Here is a 22911-nt window from a genome sequence, read left to right on the forward strand (position 1 = left end):
GATGAGGTTGGTGTACAGCATGAGGAAGGGGTTAGTGACAATCAGGAGGTGGTTGAAGAGAGTAAGGAGGAGGTTGGTGACAGTAGGAAGGGGCTGGTGGTGAATATATGAAGGTGGATTAAAATAGGAATCAGGAGGTTGTCCGAATAAAAGGTACATTTCAAAAACTTCCAAAAAGAAATGGTTCAAGCACAGTTGACTGATAACTGAACTTAACAACACTAGAGACTCCATTTTGGAAGTCTCAAGGAAGAAAAGCTTCATAAGAGCCAAAATGGCTATTTACTCATGCAGACACAAAGTTCACTATGTTAAGGATTTCAATCAGGCAATACACCCTGGTCTCAGCCTAGTATGCAGTGCGCAAATTAAATACTTATTTTATTGTGTCTATAGGTTCAATATTCTGAGTGATATACCACTCATACCACACACCTTCTCAAAATACCCCCAGGTCACACTGAACGAGGAATCAGGCTGGTTGGTAAAGATAACCTTTATTTATTTATTTAAAATGCAAATCAAACATATGTTTTAATATAGGGGCAGCAATCACCAATGTGGTGACAATACTAATAAGAAAGTAGGTAATGCAGTTGAATTCCCTTTTAGCAACACACTGGCACATTCCTGCAGTGATTACTCTTGATTTACCCCACCTGAAATGGGTTAGCAGGGCGGTGCAGCCATTTTCTGGTTATTACAAAACACAGTTTTGAAGATTTTGACACACACAGGAGTCGGCGCATCCATTTTGGGCTGTTTCCTTCACCATTTCAGTATATTGATGCAGTGAGGCCCAATGGAATGAGTCAAAATATCCAACAACTGGCGCCAACGAAAACCATTGCACCCGTCTCGGCCAGGATACTGACCCAGGTGGCGTAAGGGGTATCCCCCCCTCCAGTGGCACATAATCTAACAATCACCCCGACCCCCCCAACGAGACTTGGAGGAGTTTCGTTGGGGAAAAATAGTTAGGGCACCATTACAAAAGTGTCAACACTCTAAAACAATACTCAAAATGTACTTTCTTTTCACAACATGAACAAGTATTCTTAGCAAGACATTGCTCCAACAGAAAGCTATTTGCACCGTCTCTCCTATGTGAGGTCAGCGGTCATATTTATCATAACTGTGATGTCATGTGGTTTGATTTATTTCAGTATTCTTTAGATTGTCATAAGATATGTTCCATAGTGTGGAGACTTCTGAACAATTTTGGTAGGTCAAAAAGCACTCCCTTCCACAAATTCAGCTGGTTAGATTGAGCAGAAGAAAAGCCCAATGTGTAATTCTACAGTGGACGTAGGCCTATATTAGGGTCTGCCGACATTTCCGCACATCCACTTAAAGGCATGTGTTAAATGATATGCTTGAGATCGGTCTCAGATCCACGCAGTCCAATTGAGGATCTTATACCAGTCTGAGCCGAGAATCAGTGGATGCTTGATGCAACTGAATTAAAACAGTATACAGTGCACTATGATGTGGAGTGATTGGCTATTAATGTTATTATTTTATGATCTGTATCTGTTGTGTTTATGTTTCTCAGAATTGTATAACCAAAGTCTAGTGAAATGACTGGGGGTTCTTCCTGTAATATACCAGGCTGGAGGCCGCAGGTAAGTTAGTTGTTAGTTTATTCCGTCCAGTTCTACACATATAGATTAAGTTTAGCTAGCGCAGACACTGGCCCAACCACACACCATGCAATCTTCCACCAACTCGCACTGACCAAACCACGCTTCAATTCAGCACACAGCAATCCACACGCAACATTCCACGCACCACCATTCCGATGACCTAATGTACTGTCCAGCACATTACTATTAATGTTATTATTTTACGATCTGTATCAGTTGTGCTTATGTTCCTCAGAGTTATATAGCCAATGGTCTAGCCTCGCTGGAGATTCCTGCGTGATGGCCCAAGTCTGGTTTGGAAAGCATCTAAGATTAGTATGGGCAAACCATTTCTGGCAGATTATTTATGGCATTGTTCCTCGCTTAAATATTTCTTCCATAGATGCTACTAAATATGAATGCTGTTTTTGTAATTTCAATATATTAAACTCCCACGCTGCACACATTTTATGATTAGCAGTCCTCTAGTAGCAGATGGGAAGTTAATTTTTAGGCAAGAAAATCCTACTTATTGAATCTGTTTAGTAACAAATAATCAGCGGGTGTATACTTACCTCAAAGATCATTCGTTGCAACCCAAAACAAAACGTTGATCCAAATGGATTTGTGTTATTTGGAGACGATGACCTTCAAAGCAAAAAGGAAATAAGGACACACAAAGTAAATGTCAGGAAGTAATGGTTGAGGACGCATGCTGTAGGCTTTTATCATTTACATTTGTCTTTTTTGTTTTCACTTATTTAGCCCTGGGAGCATGGAGCCATTTGTTGAATGGGCAGCATATCAAAAGGGGAACTCACGAAGTTAAACAACCAACCTAGTGTCGTTTTCAACAACTGCATGCATGTGGATGAATAGTGGTACCCCAGCTGATTTACAACAAAGCCACAGATTGTGAATTAAGTATAAATGTTGCTTGTCGATTGGCCACTAAAGCCATCATGGTATGTCCTGAAAATTGAATAAGGCCAAACTGCTGCCAACTTCCAACACGTTAACCTGCAATAACAGCTCCACTTCAAAATAGAGGAAAACTCATCTACTTGAAAAATGCACAGTGAAATTGGTTTCCATTTAAGAAATCAGTTTGGCAAAGAGTCTGGGTGTGATCCACTGAACTACAAAGTTTGCAAATCTGACAAGCAAAAGAAAATCTCTAGGGCTTAATTATTCTGCCCTCAAATGTGTCCCCTAGAGAGCAAATGTCTAAACGAAAGTAGATGACTAGAAATTAGATGCCCGTCGGCCATTTAGAGACCACATTTTCCAAACACAGCTGGGGCATATACACGGCCATGACCCAAAGTATACATATTCTTAACCTGCAAACAAATCAACATGCAGAATCTGCTGTACTATGTGGAAGAGAGGGGGCATTCAGGAGAGACAACTAACAATGACAAGAAAGTTAAGCTATAGTTTTCAGTTAAAATATAAAATCTTCAGTTCTTTGATAATTGATTACAATTTCCATTTCAAGGGACTGATGCTCACCTTTTGGCCCTCACACCATTGTTCTTTGGACCATTAATTGACACAGTAGCTTCCATCGAAAACCTATATTGCCTCCAGCCAGCCCACTTAAACCTGTAGTCAGCTCCACACATTATCATCTACTATACTGGATATCACTCTAGAAGCCATTTTGAAAGTTGTCCACCCTGCCTCAGTACCCCCACTCATTGTCAATGCATGTACATATGACCACAAGCTATGAACAGTGATGGGCATCCCCTGCATTTTCACAAAGAGCGCAACAAATTAATTTCTGGGTGATAAAAGCCTCTTGCCCTGGAACCGAATACATAATACCACCTCACTCTTTGACTAGGCTGCACATCAGACAGTTTACTTCAAGTGAAGAAGGACAAACACCTGTGGGTACTTCGTATTAACTCAAAGAAAGCTATTAAGGTGTCTCTTATCAGCTTCCAGTGCTAATGTCGCGCTAGATGAACTACTCAAAGGACGTCACAAGATTCTTGATCTTCATTAGACTGGACTACTGAATTAGTCTTTACATGGTGTGGCAGATCAGAAGGAGTCGGACACATGGAGGACAGGTTACCTTTTTTTAAATGAAAATATAAGAACAAGGCCTATCTTTCTTTATTACTAAAAGGATCACCCTGCCTATCTAAATACACTAAATGTGCTCAACTGTTTTGTCTTCAGTCCCAAATCTAACTCTAACCTGAACCTAACAGTAATATGAATAACTTAAAATATGCCAAGAACATGTCTCTCTTCCCCTCGTCTTCTCTCTTCTTGTCTTCTTCCCAGTGGCTCTCTCTTTAAGGTTGTATTTTATCTCCTGTGGCTATTGATACACAAATATAGGATTCTTTAAGTTATCTTCCCTGACAGTCTCTTTCCGCCATAAGCTCATGTAGGCTCTTCCCATATACTTATGGGCTTTGCATTCTCTTTAATGCCTGCTTTACGACAATTTTCCTTGAAATATTTTCTCACACTCTGGTCTTTACTTCTATGTCTATTATATTATTGAGGGTTTACAAACACTATGCTTTGTATGATCTGATCTAAATTATGAGTCACTCTCTCTTGGATTCTTGGTATTGGATTCCCCCTTTTATATGAGTCTGTTCCCTTGACGGTCTGATTTCTCAATGACCATGTAAAGGATAGGCAGAGATTCAGATAGAAAAGCATTATTTGCTCCAAAAGGTAGTACTCCTCATCCATTATTATCAAAATCACCCAACGAAGAGTGTTTAACAGACACATTTTGGAAATTAGAAAAGTTGCACAAAAGAGAACTTACGAAAGATTGGGAAATTGTCACGGTAAAGGAATACTGTGAACATGAAATTATCTCAAGGGGATTCAGAATTTCGATCTTACCTAATTTTGATCAGGAAGATGAGGAATTAGCCAATTTATGGTATGGAAATCTCTTGTATTCATCATTTAACATGATGAAACTATTAATATAGCATGCAGAAAAATGTCATGCTAAAGTAGAACAAATCATCATTGATTTAGAAGCAGCTTTACATAAAAATTGATCAACCAGACATCATTCAAAATAACTTCAACATGTTAGATCAAGTATTACATGAATTTCAAGATTATATTAAGCTATAAAAAAACAAGAAAATTCTTTGGAGATTTGAGAGATTTTCAAGCAGATCAGGTTTATACATATTACCCGAAATATGACTCTAGAGGTGAACCTACTTGGAATGCACCGAATACCACGGCAGTTAGTTCAGATGCTGAAAGCACTGATAGCAATGAAGGTCCGAATGAGACCAGCACCTTACTAACGAAACCTATCAGGAATTATTTGGCAGAAACCAAAAGATTTAGGAAAGGCAACCACCTACAGACTAATGTGAATGAATCAACCAAAAAGGTATTTTATTTAGTACTTCTCATACAAAGTGGAGGTCAGACGGACAGACAGAGGATACGGAGGAGAGACACAAGAGGAAAAGGATTTAGACAGAACAAGAATAAACCCAAGAAGCATACTAACAAGATCCCAAAACAAACAGAAAGTAACAAAATAGTACAGTCTAACACTATTGTGAATCTGTCAAATTTCTCACAGAATTAGAAACACAAGTGCTATGTAAAGGATTAACATTGGCACTGAGTACTTGTTTGAAAACGATTGATGTGTATGGTGATACATATACATTTTGTCAAAAACTGAAATTTATAATGTTTTTCACTAAATTAAACGTGCACGTGGCACCAGAAAGTATTGTGGCTACTGATGTATCTTCACATTCTTTGAATGATCTAGAACATGTGAAATTGTTGTCATTAGAAGATCTGTCACAATTAGACACAAGTACAATTTTGAAAGATTTGAACATTGACCAAGATGTCAGTCGATAAAACTGTTTACAAGTGAAATCAAACTTAATTCCACCTTTACTTCAGGACAATGTGATCAGCATATTTTATTAAATGAGGTCTGCTGATATTCATAATCTTGACAATCAATGGATGAAATTAAAAATAATTTGATCTCATAATTTAACAATTGTGTAGAGGGACATTCTAAGAGGTTACAACAAGATGATTCCATAATAATAAAATCTGCTGATAAGGGCGGCAATATTGTTATTCAAAACAGACAAGATTACATACAGATGGGTAAAAACCATTTGTTAGAACAAGGCATATATCGGACTATCACTGTATAACCATGGAATGTGTTGAAAGATGTTGTTTTAGACCACATTAATTATTGGTATGGTAAAGGATTGATCAAAAATACCATTATCATGTGTTAAGAAAATGCCCTAAAATGTTTTTGTTTATTTACCTAAAATTCACAAAACATATGAAAGAATATATACTGGGAGACCAATTGTATAGGCTCTTCCTTGGAACCTGTATCTGAATTAATTGATAGTTTTCTTAATCCTATAGTACTGACATTAAAAGCATATACAAGAGACAACATGCATATTGTACAGAGACTATCAGCAATAAAGTGGCAACCCTCATTTTGGTTGGTAACCCTGGATGTTGTCGCCCTCTACACAGCTATAAAACACAATTTTGCTTCAGAAGCCACTGAATATTTCTATAACCAAAAATCAGCAACCTTTTTTGAGGAACAAAAAATGTTGCTAGAATTAACCGATCTAGTACTGAGGAATAATTATTTCATTTTTGATGGGATCATATACCAACAACTATCTGGGGTAGCCATGGGCTCAGAATGTTCTCCATCGATATCAAATTTATGTATGGGATTATTGGAAGATACTTATAGCTATCCCAAGCAGTCAGAATTTGTTGTTCAATGGTGGAGCTATATTGATGATATATTGATGTTCTGGGCAGGTACCGAATTAGATTTAAAAGAATATATCACATTTCTAAATAATAACAGCAAAGGTATTAAGTTCACTGCAACTTATAATCAGGTTTTCTGGATTTAGAAATGTCCATTAGCCATAACTGCATTGAGGCGCAAACTTAACGGAAACCTTCAGAAACCAATACTGCTTTACGGGCAGACAGTAGCCATCTAAAAAGCATTACTCGAAATATCCCTTATGGGGAATTCATAAGGGAAAAAAGAAATTGTAACACATTGGACTCTTTTCAGAAACAAACTAACATTCTAACAAACAGAGAAAGAGGAGATTCAGATACTGTAACTACAAAGGCACTAAATAAAGCAACACTCAAACACAGATAGGAATTATTGGTACCTAAAAGTCGTGCTGACAATAGTCAACGCAAGTGTAGATTTATAACTGTGTGTTCATCTCAAAGTCATCTGGCACACAATTTAGTGAGGAAACACTGGAATATCTGAATGCTGGATCAGGATCTTAACCCATTTTTAGATCCTACTCCGCAAGTAGTATTCAGAAAGGTTCCTACAATGGTAATACCATCGCTCCACATTTCTTACAAGCTCCCACTAAATTAGGAACAGTGCCTGATTGGTTAATGATCACAAATGTGGAAATTGCAGGTATTAATTCACTGAAAACTGCAAATGTTTCTCAGATGCATACAACCACACATATGCAATCAAAGAGTTCGTAAACAGCAAAAGCATGTTTGTAATCTATGCTATTAAATGTGCATGTGCTAAATTCTAGATTGGCAGTACACAATGAAACTAAGAATATATGAACATTTAAGGGCTACCAAGATACAAGATGCTAAATATCCTCTGGCAATTAATTGGAATTCTGAACACTTTCAAGATGATCTAGACAAGACAAGATTAGAAAAGGCTCGACTTATCTTCCATTTTAGAACGACTACTATTGGTTTAAATTCAGATCATGAATTGAACTCATATTTAGGTTGAAATTTAACTTGACACATGAGAAACAGATGGGGTGTCAGGAATATACATCAGATATATGCATGTTCAACCCAGCATGGCTGAGATTCTAATACTCTTGTGAATGAGGGCGTATAGGAGATGTGGGCATAACTGTGTACAATATTGTAAATGTTAGACTTTCTCCTTGAACATACAGGCATTAGCTAAAATTGGGGAGTGTAACACAGAATATCTATCAAAACACAATGTAATTTGGGATTATTTTGATTTATATATTTTTTATTTTTTGTTCACTTTTCCTTTATAATCTGTTTCCTTTTTAATTGCATAGCGCATCAGTAAAAGATAAGACATTGGTATGATGTTTGACATGTCCCGGCATGGGTGGGAATGCTTTTAGAATGGTACACATAACATTAGGCACCGGTTAGATGTTAAGATGGCTGCCGTTTAAGGCACAGTTTGTGTTATCCCGTAAATGTGTGCAAAAGAGTAAATCAACATAGCACTAAGTTTTGGAGTAAATGGGGATACAGTATGCAATATAAAAGGAACTCATATGTAAATTAAGTATTTCAAGAGAGTCACTGAGAAAGTCACTCATGACAGAGCCTATGAAGTTCATAGTTAGTTACACCTTTCCAAGATGGCGGAATGCCTTTTTGGATATAAATAGCACAATCTGTTTCACAACATTTAGACAAACAAAAACACTGATTGGCACTGAAAGGCTGCGTGTGCAGACAGGATACATCCTGTGTGAAGGTAATGTGAGCTTTGGGGTTATGAAATCTATAATCTTTGATGCAACAGTCATCATATAGTATTTGAACAGTAGTTGATACTTGGTTTGTGTTTGTAGATGGTACAGTTTGAATCAGGATAAGGCTTTGGTTGTTGGAAACTTTTCGATCAATTTGCTTGACAAGTTTGGACACAACGTTGGTAGTGACTGGATTGCATTAGTATCAACCTAGAATAAGAATGTTTTGTTAATTCTTTTTTCCATCTTAATCAGCCTAAAGCTCAGGGCGCGTCCCATAATATGTTGTAATAAACATTGATTTGTCCCTCTGGCTACCCAACATGGAAGGTCATGAAAAATATTGCAAATAGGGTAGTCTTACAATATATCTGAGGCACAGTATGAGTATTTAGAACTAAAAAGGGAAGATGAAATGTGATGTAAATGTTATACTAGATGGGAGCATATGGTATATAGCTTAGTTTGGGGTGACTAACTGAAAGTCATATCATATTTTTTGTAGACAACAAATGTATGCATTAGCCATGAAGAAGCTCCTTAGCCTCCGTTGAATTAGAATCAGGGGCTATGCAAAACACACGTCAGCTTTCTTTTGGATGAAACCCATGGATAAACATCAAATGGATTTTCAATAAATTGTCTCATGATTTTGTAAAATACGTCTGTTTTACAATTCATTGTTTGATTCACTGAAAATAATTTGTAGGAGACTTGTCAATGTTATGACTATATTGTTTAAATATACGATTGACTCAAACAGAATTGTGTGTGGCGCAGTAAGAGGTATCAGTGATTGTGAGATTTTCTGGTTTCACAATACTGGTTACACTTCTTTGTAGTGGGGTGTCGCCTATCTTCAAGCCTCAGTACTTGGGGGCCTCTCTCTTCCTCCCAGTGTATTCACTTCCACTTTCTATCAATTTCCCAAACAGCTTTGTTCATCACGCTCTGTATTGATTTCAGATATCTCAAATGCTGCTCACTTAATGCTTGAGTTTCATACTAGTGACTGAGAGTTTTCTCTCCTCCCAATACATTTCCCCAGTGGCCTCCCGCCTCTCCCCTTACCTTTTTTTACGACAAGGGGGAACCTAGCAGTGCTCAGCGCACATTCATCTTTTTGGTTGCTCTTCTCTGTGCTTGGCTTTGCCGGCATAGCGCCCTCAACTCCTCTGATTTAGGATGCTGTCTATGGATGTGGGCTGCAGGTAGCTGGCAGTGCCTCTTTCTTCGAGGGTCATTCGGTGGGCATCTCACCCACCACAAAGCAGCCATGGTCACACCACTGCCTTGCACAGGTCTTCGCTCCCCATTTGGGAAAACGGTTCTCCAGTTGCATGATTAGCCAGCTCCCCAGCTTCTCACTCTGGCGTTCCTCGTCTTCCCAAAATTTGCGTGCTCTGCGACTTCATTCTGCTTCACCTCTCGAAGGCGTAATCGTGCAAGGAGGCTTATTTTTACTTTGTTTTTTATGGTGTAAAGCGAGAACCTAGCTCGAGAGCAGTGGTGCGCTGTGCAAAGTGTGGGTAGCCAGCTTTTGGACTGTCATCTTTTAACAGTGTGGTCTGTCCATTGCAGTTAGTCCCTGGTCAGGTGTCAGACATTTTTAGAGAGATTTGTGAAATTGGAGATGTGTGTGTGCATTACGAGCCGACACCAGGATCGAGTTCCAGAGGGTGGGTGCATGACAAGAGACCAATTGATTGCGGGTTCTCTCTTTGCAGATGAGTTGTGATTGAAGCTCGTTGGCCGGTTTGTTGTGCGAACAGCGTGTTCTACCAGATATGTGGAGCTAAGCCATCAGGTACGCCGGTGTGCTACTCGTGACTTCTTTGTAGATGATACATGCAGTGTTCAACAGTATCCTGGCTTGGAGGGGAAGCCAGCGTAGTTTGTGTAGGATGCAGGTAACTCTGTCATATTTCCGTGCAATTGTATTACGATGTGGTGCAGCATGGTCAACTGCTACTAGGGGAGCCAAGTGAGCAGCAGGGAGCCCTTTCAGGAGAGCATTTCCCCCATCGATGTGCGAGACCACAGGGGCCTGCTGTTAGAAGTGAAGCTTAAGGATTTTACTGTGTCTGAGAGTTGTGGTTCCAATCTGTCTAGGTGCATATCACTTAGCCATTTTTGGATAAGGTTGTTTTTTAGCGGGCGGACCGATGGGATGAGTTAGGTTTGAGGTAGGCAATCAACATCCAGGACTTGATGATGACTGGGTAATCACAGAGACGAATGATGTCCTATGTGCTATTTACTCATGTACAACTTTGTAACGTTTGCGTATTGGTGGATGGCTATATTGGGATATTTGAGGAGTGCCTAAAGGCTCCATGTAAAGGTTAAAAAGGGTTGGTGAGATGATGGTGCCTTGGGGGACTAAGCAGGAGGCCTGTAGTTGGTAAGAACGCAACAGGTTAATTTGAACAGCCTGGTGTCTGCCTGAGAGCTAGGAGGTAAACCAATTCAGGACAGTGCCAGAGAATCCCACCCTGTCTGCAAGGAGGGAGAGAAGGATGTGGTAGTCGACAGTGTCAAATGCAGCCGAGATGACAGAGGGGACGGGGAGGCATGGGTCGTCCTTATCTATGATTTGGAGGGCCTCATCCACCACCTGTCTGTCTCGATGCTACACTTGGGACAGAACCCTGACCAATCGTCATTTAGGAGGTCGAGTTGTTCGATTCTGGCGAGTAGTTGTGCAGCAACAACTTTTTTAAAGATTTTGCCAATAAATAGGAGGTTCATAATGGGCTGGAAGTTGGCTACGTCATCTGGATCTAGGGTTCTTTTTTCAAAAGAGGTCATATGAGTTTTGAGAGTGCCTGGGAATGATCCTTATGCGAGGGAGGCATTGATATGATGGAGGCAGGAATTATATCATCAGAGTACGAAGTAGGTTTGAGGGAGGCAATCATTTTTAGGAGATCCAAGGGAAAGAGAGGAGAGAATTTGCTCTAGAGGGGCACTGTGTGTGCCGGGGTGCAGAGGATGCTAATGCTGTGAGATTTGATGGTCTCTCGGATCTTGTCTATTTTTTCAGTAAAAAATGTGTTGATTCCATCACATTCTTTCCTGAGTTGCTGGTACCTCGGTCGGGTGAAGGTTTGGTACAATGCCTTACTACTTCAAAGAGGGCTTTGCTCCTATTGGAGGCTGCCACTATAGTGGTGGAGTAGTGAGCAGGTTTGGCCTTGGTAATAAGAAACATACAATTTGCGCTGAGTGTTGAGGTTGGTGAGGTCTCCCAAGTTATGTTTTTTTGTGCCACTGTTTCTCTAGGGCTCTGATTGAGCGTTTGTTGGAGGCTAGCTCCGGGGTGTACCATGGGGCGGGTGGTTTGGTCTTTGTCCGGCTGCATTTTAGGGGGGCTTGAGTGTCCACCACTTTCATAGCAGAGTTGCTGAATAATTCCAGGAAGCCTGAGGCATTCCCTGTGGTGGGGAAGTCTACAGTTTGCTTCCAGGTCATTGACCAGGAAGGTTTTGAATAAGCGGCGTTGAGTGAGGGGGTGGTTAGCCTGACCTTTGCGAGTTGTAGTCCAGTGAGTGAATGATAATGGGATGGCGGTGTGGACAGACCAGTTAAGTGCAACAGGGTTTGCACAAGTGATACAGGCGAATGATGTGAAGACTATTTCTTGGATGTCGACTTTGTTGTACGTGGGTGAGAGAACAATTTGCTTAAGGTCCATGGCAGCGGTCAGTACAAAAAGCATGCTTTGAATGCGGTTGTCAGACTGACTCTGGGACGTTAAAATCACAAGCAAAGAAATTACTAGAATGTGCTAATTTGGCAGAAGAGAGTAAGGTTTAAGTTACTTACCTGTAACTCTTGTTCTCCAGCATGGGTCTGGCGTGGAATTACATGCTCATGAATATTCCCTGTCATCAGGCTGGGAATCCTCAGTAAAAAGGATAAACAGTTTCACTTTGGTTTAGAGAAGGAATGCAGTTTTAAAGCTAATCACTGTCCTCTGGGTCATACTGCTCCCATCCAATGACAGTCCTCTCCTTAAGCTCCATCCCTGGTGGCCATCTTCAAATTTGGAAAGCACGTAAAGTAGAGTATGAACCAAGAAGAGCCACAGAGGGGAAGGAGAGAGGGTTCACATGTGAATCTATGCCAGACCCATGCTGGAGAACAAGAGTTACAGGTAAGCAACTTAAAACTTCTCCAGCATTGGGTCTAGCATGGATTCACATGCTCATGAATAACGATTACACAGCAGTACACATACACAACCATGGGAGGTGGAAAGGCTCAACAGAAGCAATAAAACACTCACCTTAGGAACAGACTCACCTCAAGTGAGCAGGCTGCGTAGCACTGTTGGCCGACCTAGGGCTCCTCCCCGGAATCCCTTCGACGCAGTCGAACCTTGTGAAGGTGTGCATGGACCTCCACGTAGCAGCCCTGCAGATGCTGAGCAGGGGCACACCAGAGAAAAACGATGTTGCTGCAATGGCTCTGGTGGAGTGGGATCTAGGCCGGCCTGGAAGAGGCCTGTTAGCATGCCATTGACAGTGGATGATGCAGCCGGAGGGCCACATGGAGATGGAAGCCTTTGACAAGGCCTTTCTGTGATTTGCAGGACCAAAATTGACAAACACCTGAGAAGTCACGCAGCAGCGACAAGTATCATCCTGCAGTGACACTGTCTGAGTGTGTTGATCACTCGTAGTAGCAGTGGGAATGGAGGAAAGGCGTAAAGGAAAAGTTCCTCCAACAGGAACGAGAAAGCATCCCTGATGCTCTTTGGCTGCAGGAACTTGCTAGCGAACCTCTGTCACTTTGAGTTCGTCGCTGTCACGTAGAGGTCGATTTATGACTGACCCCTTTCACGGAATAGAAGATCCACTTGGTCCTGGCAAAGCTCCCACTCGTGGAAAGAACATAGTTCCCTGCCGAGTGAGCCTGCAATGGTGTTCTTGGTGCCCACCACGTGGAAAGGAACGAAAAACATGTCCTGATGAAGAACCCAGTGCCACACCTCCTGTGCCTCCTTGGAGAGAACACCCCGCTCTGCATCCCGATGTAGAACACGGTGGAGATGTCTGTGAAGATCCTCACTATCTTGCCCTTCAGCGATGGCAGAAGGATTTGAGGGCCCAGAAGACCGCCCCAAGGCTCCAGGATGTTGATGTGAAGAGTCTTTTTTTCTGGCAGCCAGGAGCCTCTGGCGTGCAAATGTCCAGTGTGGACTCCCCAACCTTCCAGGGAAGCATCCGTGGAGACCGTCTCCTGGTATGGCGGGACTTGGAACAGAGCCCCTTCTGAGAGTTGAGGGTGCAAGCCCCACACTGTCGCCCATTGGAACTTCTCGTTGAGGGGGATCTTGTCCGACCAGGATCCTGAGACATGAAGCCAGCTTGCATCCAGAAACTCACAGAGAGGTCTCATTGGCAGCCTGCTAAGGCGGGCGAGGTTCATGCAGGAGGACATCATGCCCAGCAGCGACTTGGCGGCACGCCCAGTAGCCTATCGCAACGACAACAGGCGCTGTACCTTCCTCAGGATGGCAACCAACCTCTATTCCGAGGATGCGCTGTCATCCGCTGTCCTCCGGTGCTGTATGCCTGCGAGTGACCTCTGTATGTATCTTGCGTCGTGGAGAGGGAAGTTTCTCGATAAGGGGTGTTATATCCCTTGAAGGACCTGTCGGACTTTCCTCTCAAGGAACGAAAGGACGACGACCGACATTGCAGCTGGGTACCCAGTGAACGTGCCATTTCCGTGTCCATTTTGATCACCAGCAGACACTTGTCAACAGTCTTGCCAAAGAGGTTCTCACCATCAAATGGCATGTCTAACACTTTAGACTGAACATCCGGTCTGAAGTTTGTGGCTTTCAGCCATCCCTACCGCCGAAGAGAAACTCTGTTGCCCATTTGCCGTAAACAAGTGTCTGTGATATCTACTGCCCCTGTAATGGCGTGGTCCGAGCCTACTTCCCCTTCCAAGAACAGCGCCAAAGCTTCCACTTTTTTATCATCAGGTAAGAAGTCCAGAATAGGGCCCAGCTTATACCATAGCTTTTGACCATAGCGGGACAAAATGGCCAGGGCGTAAGCGACTTTAATGGTGCTGGCAGCAGTGTAGATGATTCTCTTTCCCATCGCATCAAGCTTCTTTCCCTCCTGATCCGGGGGCAACATAGATGAAGATGACGGGTTTGCCGATTGGTTTCTGGCAGTGGCGAGACCACAGAGTCGGGTGAAGGCTGGGACTTCAGTCACTTGGGTGCCGAGGCCTGGACTTTATTTTATCTTGAATCTATCCCGCTTGGGTGGCGCGGTGCTCAGGGTCTTCATCAGGGCTAAGCCCTCCACCCAGATATCATCCAGCAAGGGGACTGAAATGATGGTCTTCTGTCTTGACTCCTGACAGTGGTAAAGAATTCCTTCCTTTTTAGTCTCCTCCAGCACCAGATGAAACAGCTCAGAGGCCCTGGACATCATAGCGTGAAACAAGCCGACCTCATCTGCCGGGGAGGACCTGAGGGGTCCATCCGCTCCCAACGGTTTCCCGTCTGTCTCATCTGTGTCCGTTGCTGTGTCCGTTGCTGTATCCGTGCTCATGTGCATGGGCGTTGCCGGATCCCCAGTCAGAGTCAAATCCTGAGGTGGAGGTAGAGGCAGAAGTTTCGGTTGACGCCTTGGTTCGTCGATGTGGTCGTGGACATTGATGACAAAGCTGTTCTGGCCGGTTGAGCTGGCAATGATGACGGTGTAGCCGAGAGGGGCAGTGAAGGACCACCTTTTGATCTTTCCTTTTATGTCTTCACCGCCGATGGTAAGCAGAGTTTTGACAGCGTGCTTGTTCAAAGTCACGAAATCAAGAGCTTCAAAGGTTGCACAAATTAAGTTACTCACCATAGTGCCTAACATACTCCTAGTCCACTGTCCCCTTTCCTACATACTGTATGGGCGTCCCTCGCTAGGAACAGGAGACGGAACCCTTTTCACCAGAAAAATCTATCTTCCCTTTTAAATTTAGATGTGCGCTGGGGCACAGCCCTGGGAACATGCGATCCTCTGACTCCACCCACCAGTACTACTCCTCAGTCCCCTTTGACGTGTCGACAATATTAACATTGCCTAATGACACCAGTATTATTAAGGGGGAGGATGGTGGGACGTATGGAGGGAAGGGGACTATGGACTAGCAGTACGTTAGTAACTACAGTGAGTAATTTATAATTACTCCTACGTCCCGTCCCCTTTCCTCTATACTGTATCGGCGAATTCAACTCAATGTAGCCCCAGGGTGGAGAGGTGCTCTCTTAGGAAAACAAGTTCCTTAACACTGCCTGACCGAATGCTACGTCCGACCTGGAGCCAGCATCCAAGCAGTAGTGCTTGCAGAAGGCCGAGGGTGTAGCCCATGTAGCCACCTTGCTGATAACTTGCCACGGCACGTGACTCTGGAAAAGCAACCGCTGTGGCCCTAGCTCTGATTGCGTGGGCATGCATATTTGCTGGAAGCGGTTTGTGCTGCCCCCGTACGTCTCCTTGATGGCCGAAACCATCCACCTTGCTATGGAAGCCTTGATGGCCGGACAGCCCGGCATTACCCCACCAAAGGTGACAAAGAGACCGTCTGATTTGCGAAAGCTCTTGGTCCTGTCCAGGTAGTATCTTAGCGCACGGCTGACGTCCAGACAGTGCAATACCCTCTGAGGGTTATCCTATGGGTCCGCGAAGAACGTTGGTAGCACCATCTCCTCATTCAGGTGAAAGGAGGAGACAACCTTAGGTAAGAACGCGAGGTGAGTTCTAAGCACCGCCTTGTCCTTGTGAAAAGTAGTACAAAGCTCTGAAGCCACCAGTGCCTGGATTTCACTGATCCGGCGTGCCGAGGTAAGGCCCTCCAGGAGGTCTGTCTTAATGGTGACTAGCCATATGCTCAAATGGTTTAAGCGCCAAGGTGCCCAAGACTGTGTTGAGGTCCCACACTGGGTGTAGTTTCTTGATTGGTGGATAAATCCTGGTCAAGCCCGCCAAGTGTCTTTTAAACACCGGATTAGAAGATGAAAATACCTCCTCCTCCGAGTTCCTGTAGGCTCCAATAGCCGCCAGATGGGTGTGGCATCTGTCTACTTGCATCCCCGAGTGTGCAGAGAAGGATAGCACGTCATCCAACTTGCAGGTCAACGGATCGACCTGCTTTGATTCTGCCCAGTGACAAAACCTAGTCCACTTGCTTTTGTACTGGCTCCTGGTAGCATCGCTCCTAGCCCCCTGTATAATCTCTAGGTTAGCTTGCGACAGCTGCAGATGCCTCAGTGTGACCTGTTCAGGAACCACGCTGCGAGGGCTAGCTTCTGGGTGGCGGCGTGGATGATGATACCTCCCTGCTAAGAGAGTAGGTGTGCTGGGCCCAGCAGAAGGTGCACTGTGGCCTGAGCAAACAGGCTGAGTAGTTCCGAGAACCATGGTCTTGCCGGCCGCCATAGAGCTATCAGGATGATACGGAGGTGCTGGGCCTCCCGGATATTGCAGTTTACCCTGTGGACCAGGGGGTCAGAGGGAAAGCATACACGTTCATGTTGTTCCACTGGATCTATATCACGTTGCCCAGAGAGCCCCTGTCAAGACGCAAACTGGGGGCACCTCCTGTTGTACCAGGTGGCAAAGGGATCCACCTGAGGATGATCCCACCTGTCGAAGATCCCCTGAAGGACCTGTTTGTTCAACTGCCATTCGTAGTTGTCAGCACCCAGCCTGCTGAGCCTGTCTACCTCAGGTTGGATTTCCCCAGAAGGTGTATTGCTGCCAGGTACATGCCGTTTACCAGAGCCCTCTCCCAAATGTCGACTGCTAGAGTGCAGAGGGGAGGAGACCTGGCGCCACCCTGCATGTTGATAGAATACATGCTGGTGGAGCTGTCGGTCTGAATAAGGATCGCCTTGCCGCTGATCATCGGGAGGAAGGCTTTGAGAGTGAGCCAGATGACCATCAACTCAAGCCAGTTGATGTGAGCCGCCTGCTCTTGACAGGACCAAACGCTGTGGACCGTCTGGCTGCCCAAAGTAGCTCTCCAGCACTCTAGGGAAGAATCTGTGGAGATGGTGACCTGAGGCGCTGGTTGACAGAAGGGCCTGCATATCCGCAGGTTGGTGGCCTTGCTCCACCAGACTAGGTCCTGACGTAGATGATGCGGGATGCTGACCCTCTCCACTTGGGTACCCTTCTCCTGGCTCTAGGAGGCTGCGAATTACAACTGCAAGCGCCTCATCCCGAGCCTTGTAGCCCGCACTGCTAAGAGACATGCCACCATGATGCCCAGGAGGTGTTGGTACCACCACGCTGAGGTCACTGCTCTGCATCTTGATGGCTGTGATCTTCTGAGGGGAAACTCCTCTCGGAGCTAGTTTTCCAGACAAGACGCAGGAAGGTTAGAATCTGCGTGGGCTGCAACTGAGATTTCTTGAGATTGATGGAAAATCCCAGCTCTTGTAGTGTATTCATGAGGGCGGAGGCAGTGAGGTGGACTACTTCCGGAGACCTTGCCCTGACAAGTCAGTCGTCTAGGTATGGGTAGGTGTGGTGACCCTGAGCAGGGCTCCCACCACATTCATCAGTCTTGTAAAGACCCTCTGGGCCAAACTGAGGCCATAGGGTAGAACCCTGTATTGGAAGTGAAAAGTCCATGATCCTGAACCTCGGAAAGGACTGATATGGTTACCAGATCGGTACGTGTAGGTAGGCATCCTTCAGATCCAGGGAGCACATCCAGTCTCCTGCATGCAATGCCTCTTCTATAAGCGCTGGGGTAACCATCTTGAACTTTTGGAGAGCAAGGGAAAGGTTCACGGTGGAAAGAGCCAACACAACTCTCAGGTCAGCCTGGCTCCTCTTGCGTATGACGAAAATCCATGAATAGAAGCCCAGACCCCACAGAGGCTGGGACTTACTCCACTGCCTGACTCTCTACGAGCGAGTGAATTTCTGCCAACAGAGTTGCTGTACCAATCAGTGGGAGCGGAGGGGAGGAGAGAGGAGAAGGAGGGATAGGGAGACGGAAGCCGGTGGATACTACCGAGAGGATCCATGGGTCCGTGAACCATGTCCGCCAGCGTTACGCATGAAGGGCAAGCCTGCCCCCCACCGGAGACTCGTGGATCCGGATGACTGTCATGCTTTTTTGCCCTCTGAGCCTGGGGCTGAGGAGGGGGACTGGCAAAAGCCTTTGTGAGCCGCCTTGTGCTGCTTGCTCCTGTGTTGGCTTGGGGATCTGTCTGGTTGTCTGGACCATATCTCCTGGAAGTCCTGTAGTTGCTGAGACCTGAGAGCACCCTGTCTTGCTGTTTGTGGCAGCCCTGCAACGCTGATGGATATGTCGTGGGCCAAGTGCCGGGCGATGACCAGTCCCACCTGGAAACTCATTCCCCTAGTTGGTCCCCAAAGGGGGATGGTGTCGGGCGAGCCGCCATTTTGTCTGGCCTGGTGGCCATTTTGTCTGGCTGCATGCCACGCACCTGTGTCGTGGCGCTTGCCTCTCTGCCTCCAGGACGCAGAGCGGTGGAGGTTGAGGCCTATCCTGCACCTCAGGCGGCGTGCCCTCGGCTGTGGCTCCGGTAGTGCTGCGTCCTACAGGCACCCCCTCAGACATCAGTCCGGTATTAGGGCGCAGCCCCTCGGACTGAGACCTGGTAATAAACCTTGCTGTCCCTCAGCGGAGTCACCGGTAGGATCTCGCGACCCCTCGACCTGGTGGCTGGCAGCTGAAGCAGCATTGGTACGTGTGCTGGTACTAGGACCGGATAGGTCCCTCCTGCTTGTGTGCTTCCTGGGGAAGGAGTTGCCTTTGCGGGGTGCAGAGGACAACAGTGCACCTACCTTGGGCCTGGTCTTCTGCTTAATGAACGCATTTAGGTCCTCTGTAGGTGACTTCCCGAAGAGCTGCCTCCACCTGGATAGTCTGTTTTTCAGAGCGTGCGTTGTCAGCATATCGCACGTGGTACAGCCTTCCCAGCCGTGGTTGGGGCCAAGGCAGCAGAGGCAGAGAGCGTGGGGGTGGGATGTAGGGAAGAGACCCTCGCAGGCTGGCCACCTGCTGAAGCCCGATGACATTGACATGCGCCAGGGAGGAGCGTGGCGCCAGAGGACAGAGCGGTACCTGATTGAAAGAGAAGAAAAAGACAAAAGTACTTTTCCGGGGAAGAGCGTGTGGAATTACCAGGCTGAGGCCTAACCCAGAAGCACCAGTGAAAGCGGTCTGTTCCTGTCGATACAGAAAAGAGGACGGAGGAGTGGCACCGGTGGGCGGAGTCAGGGGAGCGCATGCTGCCAGGGCCGCACCCCCGCGCACATCTAAATTTAAAGCGGAAGACGATTTTTCTGATGGAAAAGGTTCCGTCTCCCATCCATAGCGAGGGACGCCCATACAGTATGGAGGAAAGGGCACGGGACTTAGGAGTACCAGACTGCTTGAGTCACAACAGAGAACCTTTTCCTTGCAATCGCTCCATTTTCTACTGGAAAAGTGGATCAAGTGCAAGGTATTTTGGTGGATGCACAAACCGTTTGGGAATGAGGGTCCAAATACCCAAGAAGGATAGTCCCATACAACATACCTTCAGAAGCCTCAGTTCGGAAAATGCAGCACTGAAGCTTTGGTGCAATGAGGTGCAAAAAGGACAGACCCTCAGAAATCAAGGATACAAACTCTGGAATGAATTGCAATTGTTCACGAGAAGACAACCATCTGGCCTAAAATGTATAAAGTACAAGAAACCAGACACGGTTAAGGAGCATTTAGGGCTTGGTTGGCATGCCGTTTCAGTACTACACACCTGGACTAAGGAAGTGGATGTGAGAGCCTGTGGGTCAGAGTGATCTTTGTACCCCAAACAAGTGTAACCTGTAATAAACGAGTCAGCCCATCTCAATCTCACACCATTTGTAAGTACAACCCTTCTCAAATGTAGTCTGAAGCATAGCTTACTGTCGAGCAAGCATCCAGATGAAGACATTCTTGGAAAAATGTCCCTGCAACACTGAGACAACCTAGTACCATATAGATTGCACTACATCTTTCCTACACAGTCCCCCACGATAATGCTCCAACGTGACTGTCAGGTGACATATTGAGCACATTTTACAAAAGTACTTGTATGCATACATATCAGGGCTATTTTTTTTATTCCATTTTTATTTGCAGTTGTAGCATTTCAGAATGACAGTATCACAATAGTTTTCAGAGCATAACGCTGCAACCACCCAGTTTTAGAAAATGTCCACTAACCAAAGTGAACTCCCTCTGCTCCCCTCCCCCTCCATCCCCAAGGTAGTGAACAAATGTGTTCCATAAGTCCAGTGTGTCCCTTTCCATTGTCCACATATCAACTCTGTGCGGTGAGAGGCAGTTCTCTTCGTACAATTACGGACCAGAGGTCAGCCTGTTATTCTACCAACTCATTGCCCTTGGGGTTGGGTGCCCCTTCATACTCATTAGGCACAGGCACCTTTCATTCTTTCATTTACTCAGAGGGCCTCCATCCCCCTTAGCTCCCCCCAGACACAGCTTGGTCTACTAGCAGTTTCTTCTGTGTACCATATTTGCCTAGGAACGTTGACCATTCAAGCTCCCTCGATGAGGTACGGTCATGAAGTTGATCCGTCGGGTTCTCCATCATGTAGATATCTTGGCCCTTCAGGGCCCATTGCCTCTCGCTTAGACGGGCCTCCATTTTCCACCCAGCTGCCACGCATGCCCTTGCAGCCAGCACACAAAGTGCACCATGTGGGGAAGCCGTCTCCATTATCCCTCCACACTATCCACCCCAAACAGTACCAGCACGGGGTCTCGATCTCTTTCAACTTTGTCTAGGGCCTTTATCCATCCCCGGACCTCCTTCCAGAATCTATGTACTTCCCCACAGTCCCACCGCATGTGCCAGTAGTCAGCCCTCTGGCCACACCTTCTCCAGCATCTGGGGTAATTTCCCGCAAACATTTTAGATAATCTGACCGGATCCCACTGCCAGCTATACAGAAATATAATGCCGTGGAGCTTGTACTGGCATGCTACTGATGTTCTGTGGGCGTTTACACACATCCTGCTCCATTGATCACGGTCCAGGTCCACACACATGCCTTTCTTCCACCTGTTCATGCATGTACAGGTCTACTTCCCTTGCCAGTGCTGATAAGAGCACCTGATATAGTTTTGAAATCAATCCCCTTGTTGCCACCATGGCACTCAGCACCTTCTCAGTATCCGTTAGCTCTCTCTGCAGGGTCCCCTTCCAACTAATCGACATCAACACACCGTTGAGCTGTAAATACTTTGATATTGAGAGCGGCCCCATCCCTAGGCATTCTTCTAGTGCATCTATATCTACAAAGGTCTTCCCCTTCATCAGTTGACCCAACCTCTCCAAACCTGAGTCTAACCTGTCCTGGAACCTGGAGTGATGTGAGATATGTTCTCTTATTGGGGGGGGGCATTTGTGGCTCAGCGGAGATGGCCAAGTCTTGACTCCCTTCATCTCCTCATTGGTCTTCCATAGGGTCAACAATGGGCCCATTATATGGTGTCTTTTCACTATCTTCGGGACAGTTTGCGGCGGGGCCCAGAGCCCTTCTCCCATAGCGGCTGGTCTCCAGAGGTAATTTTTTATTTGGACCCATTGTCTTTCTCAATCTAACTTGAGGTGGGGGACTAACGCTCTAAATTGGGCTGCTCTGTAGTATGTTTGCATGTTGGGCAGTCCTACAACTCCCCGCTCCTTTTGGGTGCGTCAGCACTTTGTATGAGACCCTTCGCTTTTGCCCTTGCCATATAAATGTGTTGATCCCCCGTTTAAGTTCAGCAAAGTGGATGTCTGGCATCTCGATGGGTAGCACTTGGTATACATATAGCACACAGGGAGCAGTGTCATTTTTACTGCATTCAGCCTTCCCATTCACTATAGGGTGAGCCTCGATCAAGCCTCTAGGTCCCTAAATAGAGCCCGCGGCAGGAGGGCGGTGGGGGGTAATTGACTTTGTATAATTTCCCTAGGTCCCTAGGTATCTGTATTCCCTAGTATTTTATGTTGTTTTCCTCGACCGGGATCCCAAGGGCATCCCACTCCTCCATGTACCCCAGCACCTCCTTGCCTCAGGGGAACAGGACCGACTTGCCCACATTTACTTTGAAACTGGATACCCGCCCGTACTCCTCTATGAACTGGAACGCACTCAGGGCCGAGCTGGCCACCTTCAAAACTTCAAGATATGGAGTAAAATATAGAAATATCGTCTGCGTACATGCTGATCTTATATTCAACATTCCCCACTCCTATGCCCGCTATCTGCTCGTCTTGCCATATTCTAATGTCCAGTGGCTCCATCACTAGTACAAATAGCAAGGGGGGACAGTGGGCAGCCTTATCTCGTGCCTGCTCTAATGACCCTAGATTTTTTTCCATTCACCACCACCTGTGCTTTAGGTTCTGCATATATTGCCCTTATGGCCCGCAGCACTCTGTCACCAACGCCCACCTTACTCGGTACTGCAGACAGAAATCCCCATTTTACTTGGTTGAACGCCTTTCAAACTTCAGGATCAGGCCCTGTCTACCAGCTATAAACCTGACCTGGTCTGGGTGCACCAGCAATAACATTCTCGCCTGAGCGGGTGGCTAGGACGCGTGTGAAGATCTTCTCATCAAAATTTAGCAGGGAAATGGGGTGGTAAGAGGGGTAATG

General features: G+C 45.6%; 1 protein-coding gene across 13 annotated transcripts in view; it reads right to left on the bottom strand.

Moving 5' to 3' along the window:
• Positions 1-22911, bottom strand: part of PHAF1 (phagophore assembly factor 1) — a 1056812-nt gene that overhangs the window by 12112 nt on the left and 1021789 nt on the right. For all 13 annotated transcript variants that reach the window (XM_069640131.1, XM_069640088.1, XM_069640122.1 and 10 more), the window contains one exon: positions 2201-2273. In XM_069640131.1, the coding sequence (XP_069496232.1) occupies positions 2201-2273 (73 nt within the window). The remainder of the gene's footprint in view (positions 1-2200; positions 2274-22911) is intronic.

This window comes from Ambystoma mexicanum, chromosome 1q (genome assembly GCF_040938575.1).
Source record: "Ambystoma mexicanum isolate Mex_15411 chromosome 1q, UKY_AmexF1_1, whole genome shotgun sequence".
NCBI lineage: Eukaryota > Metazoa > Chordata > Amphibia > Caudata > Ambystomatidae > Ambystoma > Ambystoma mexicanum.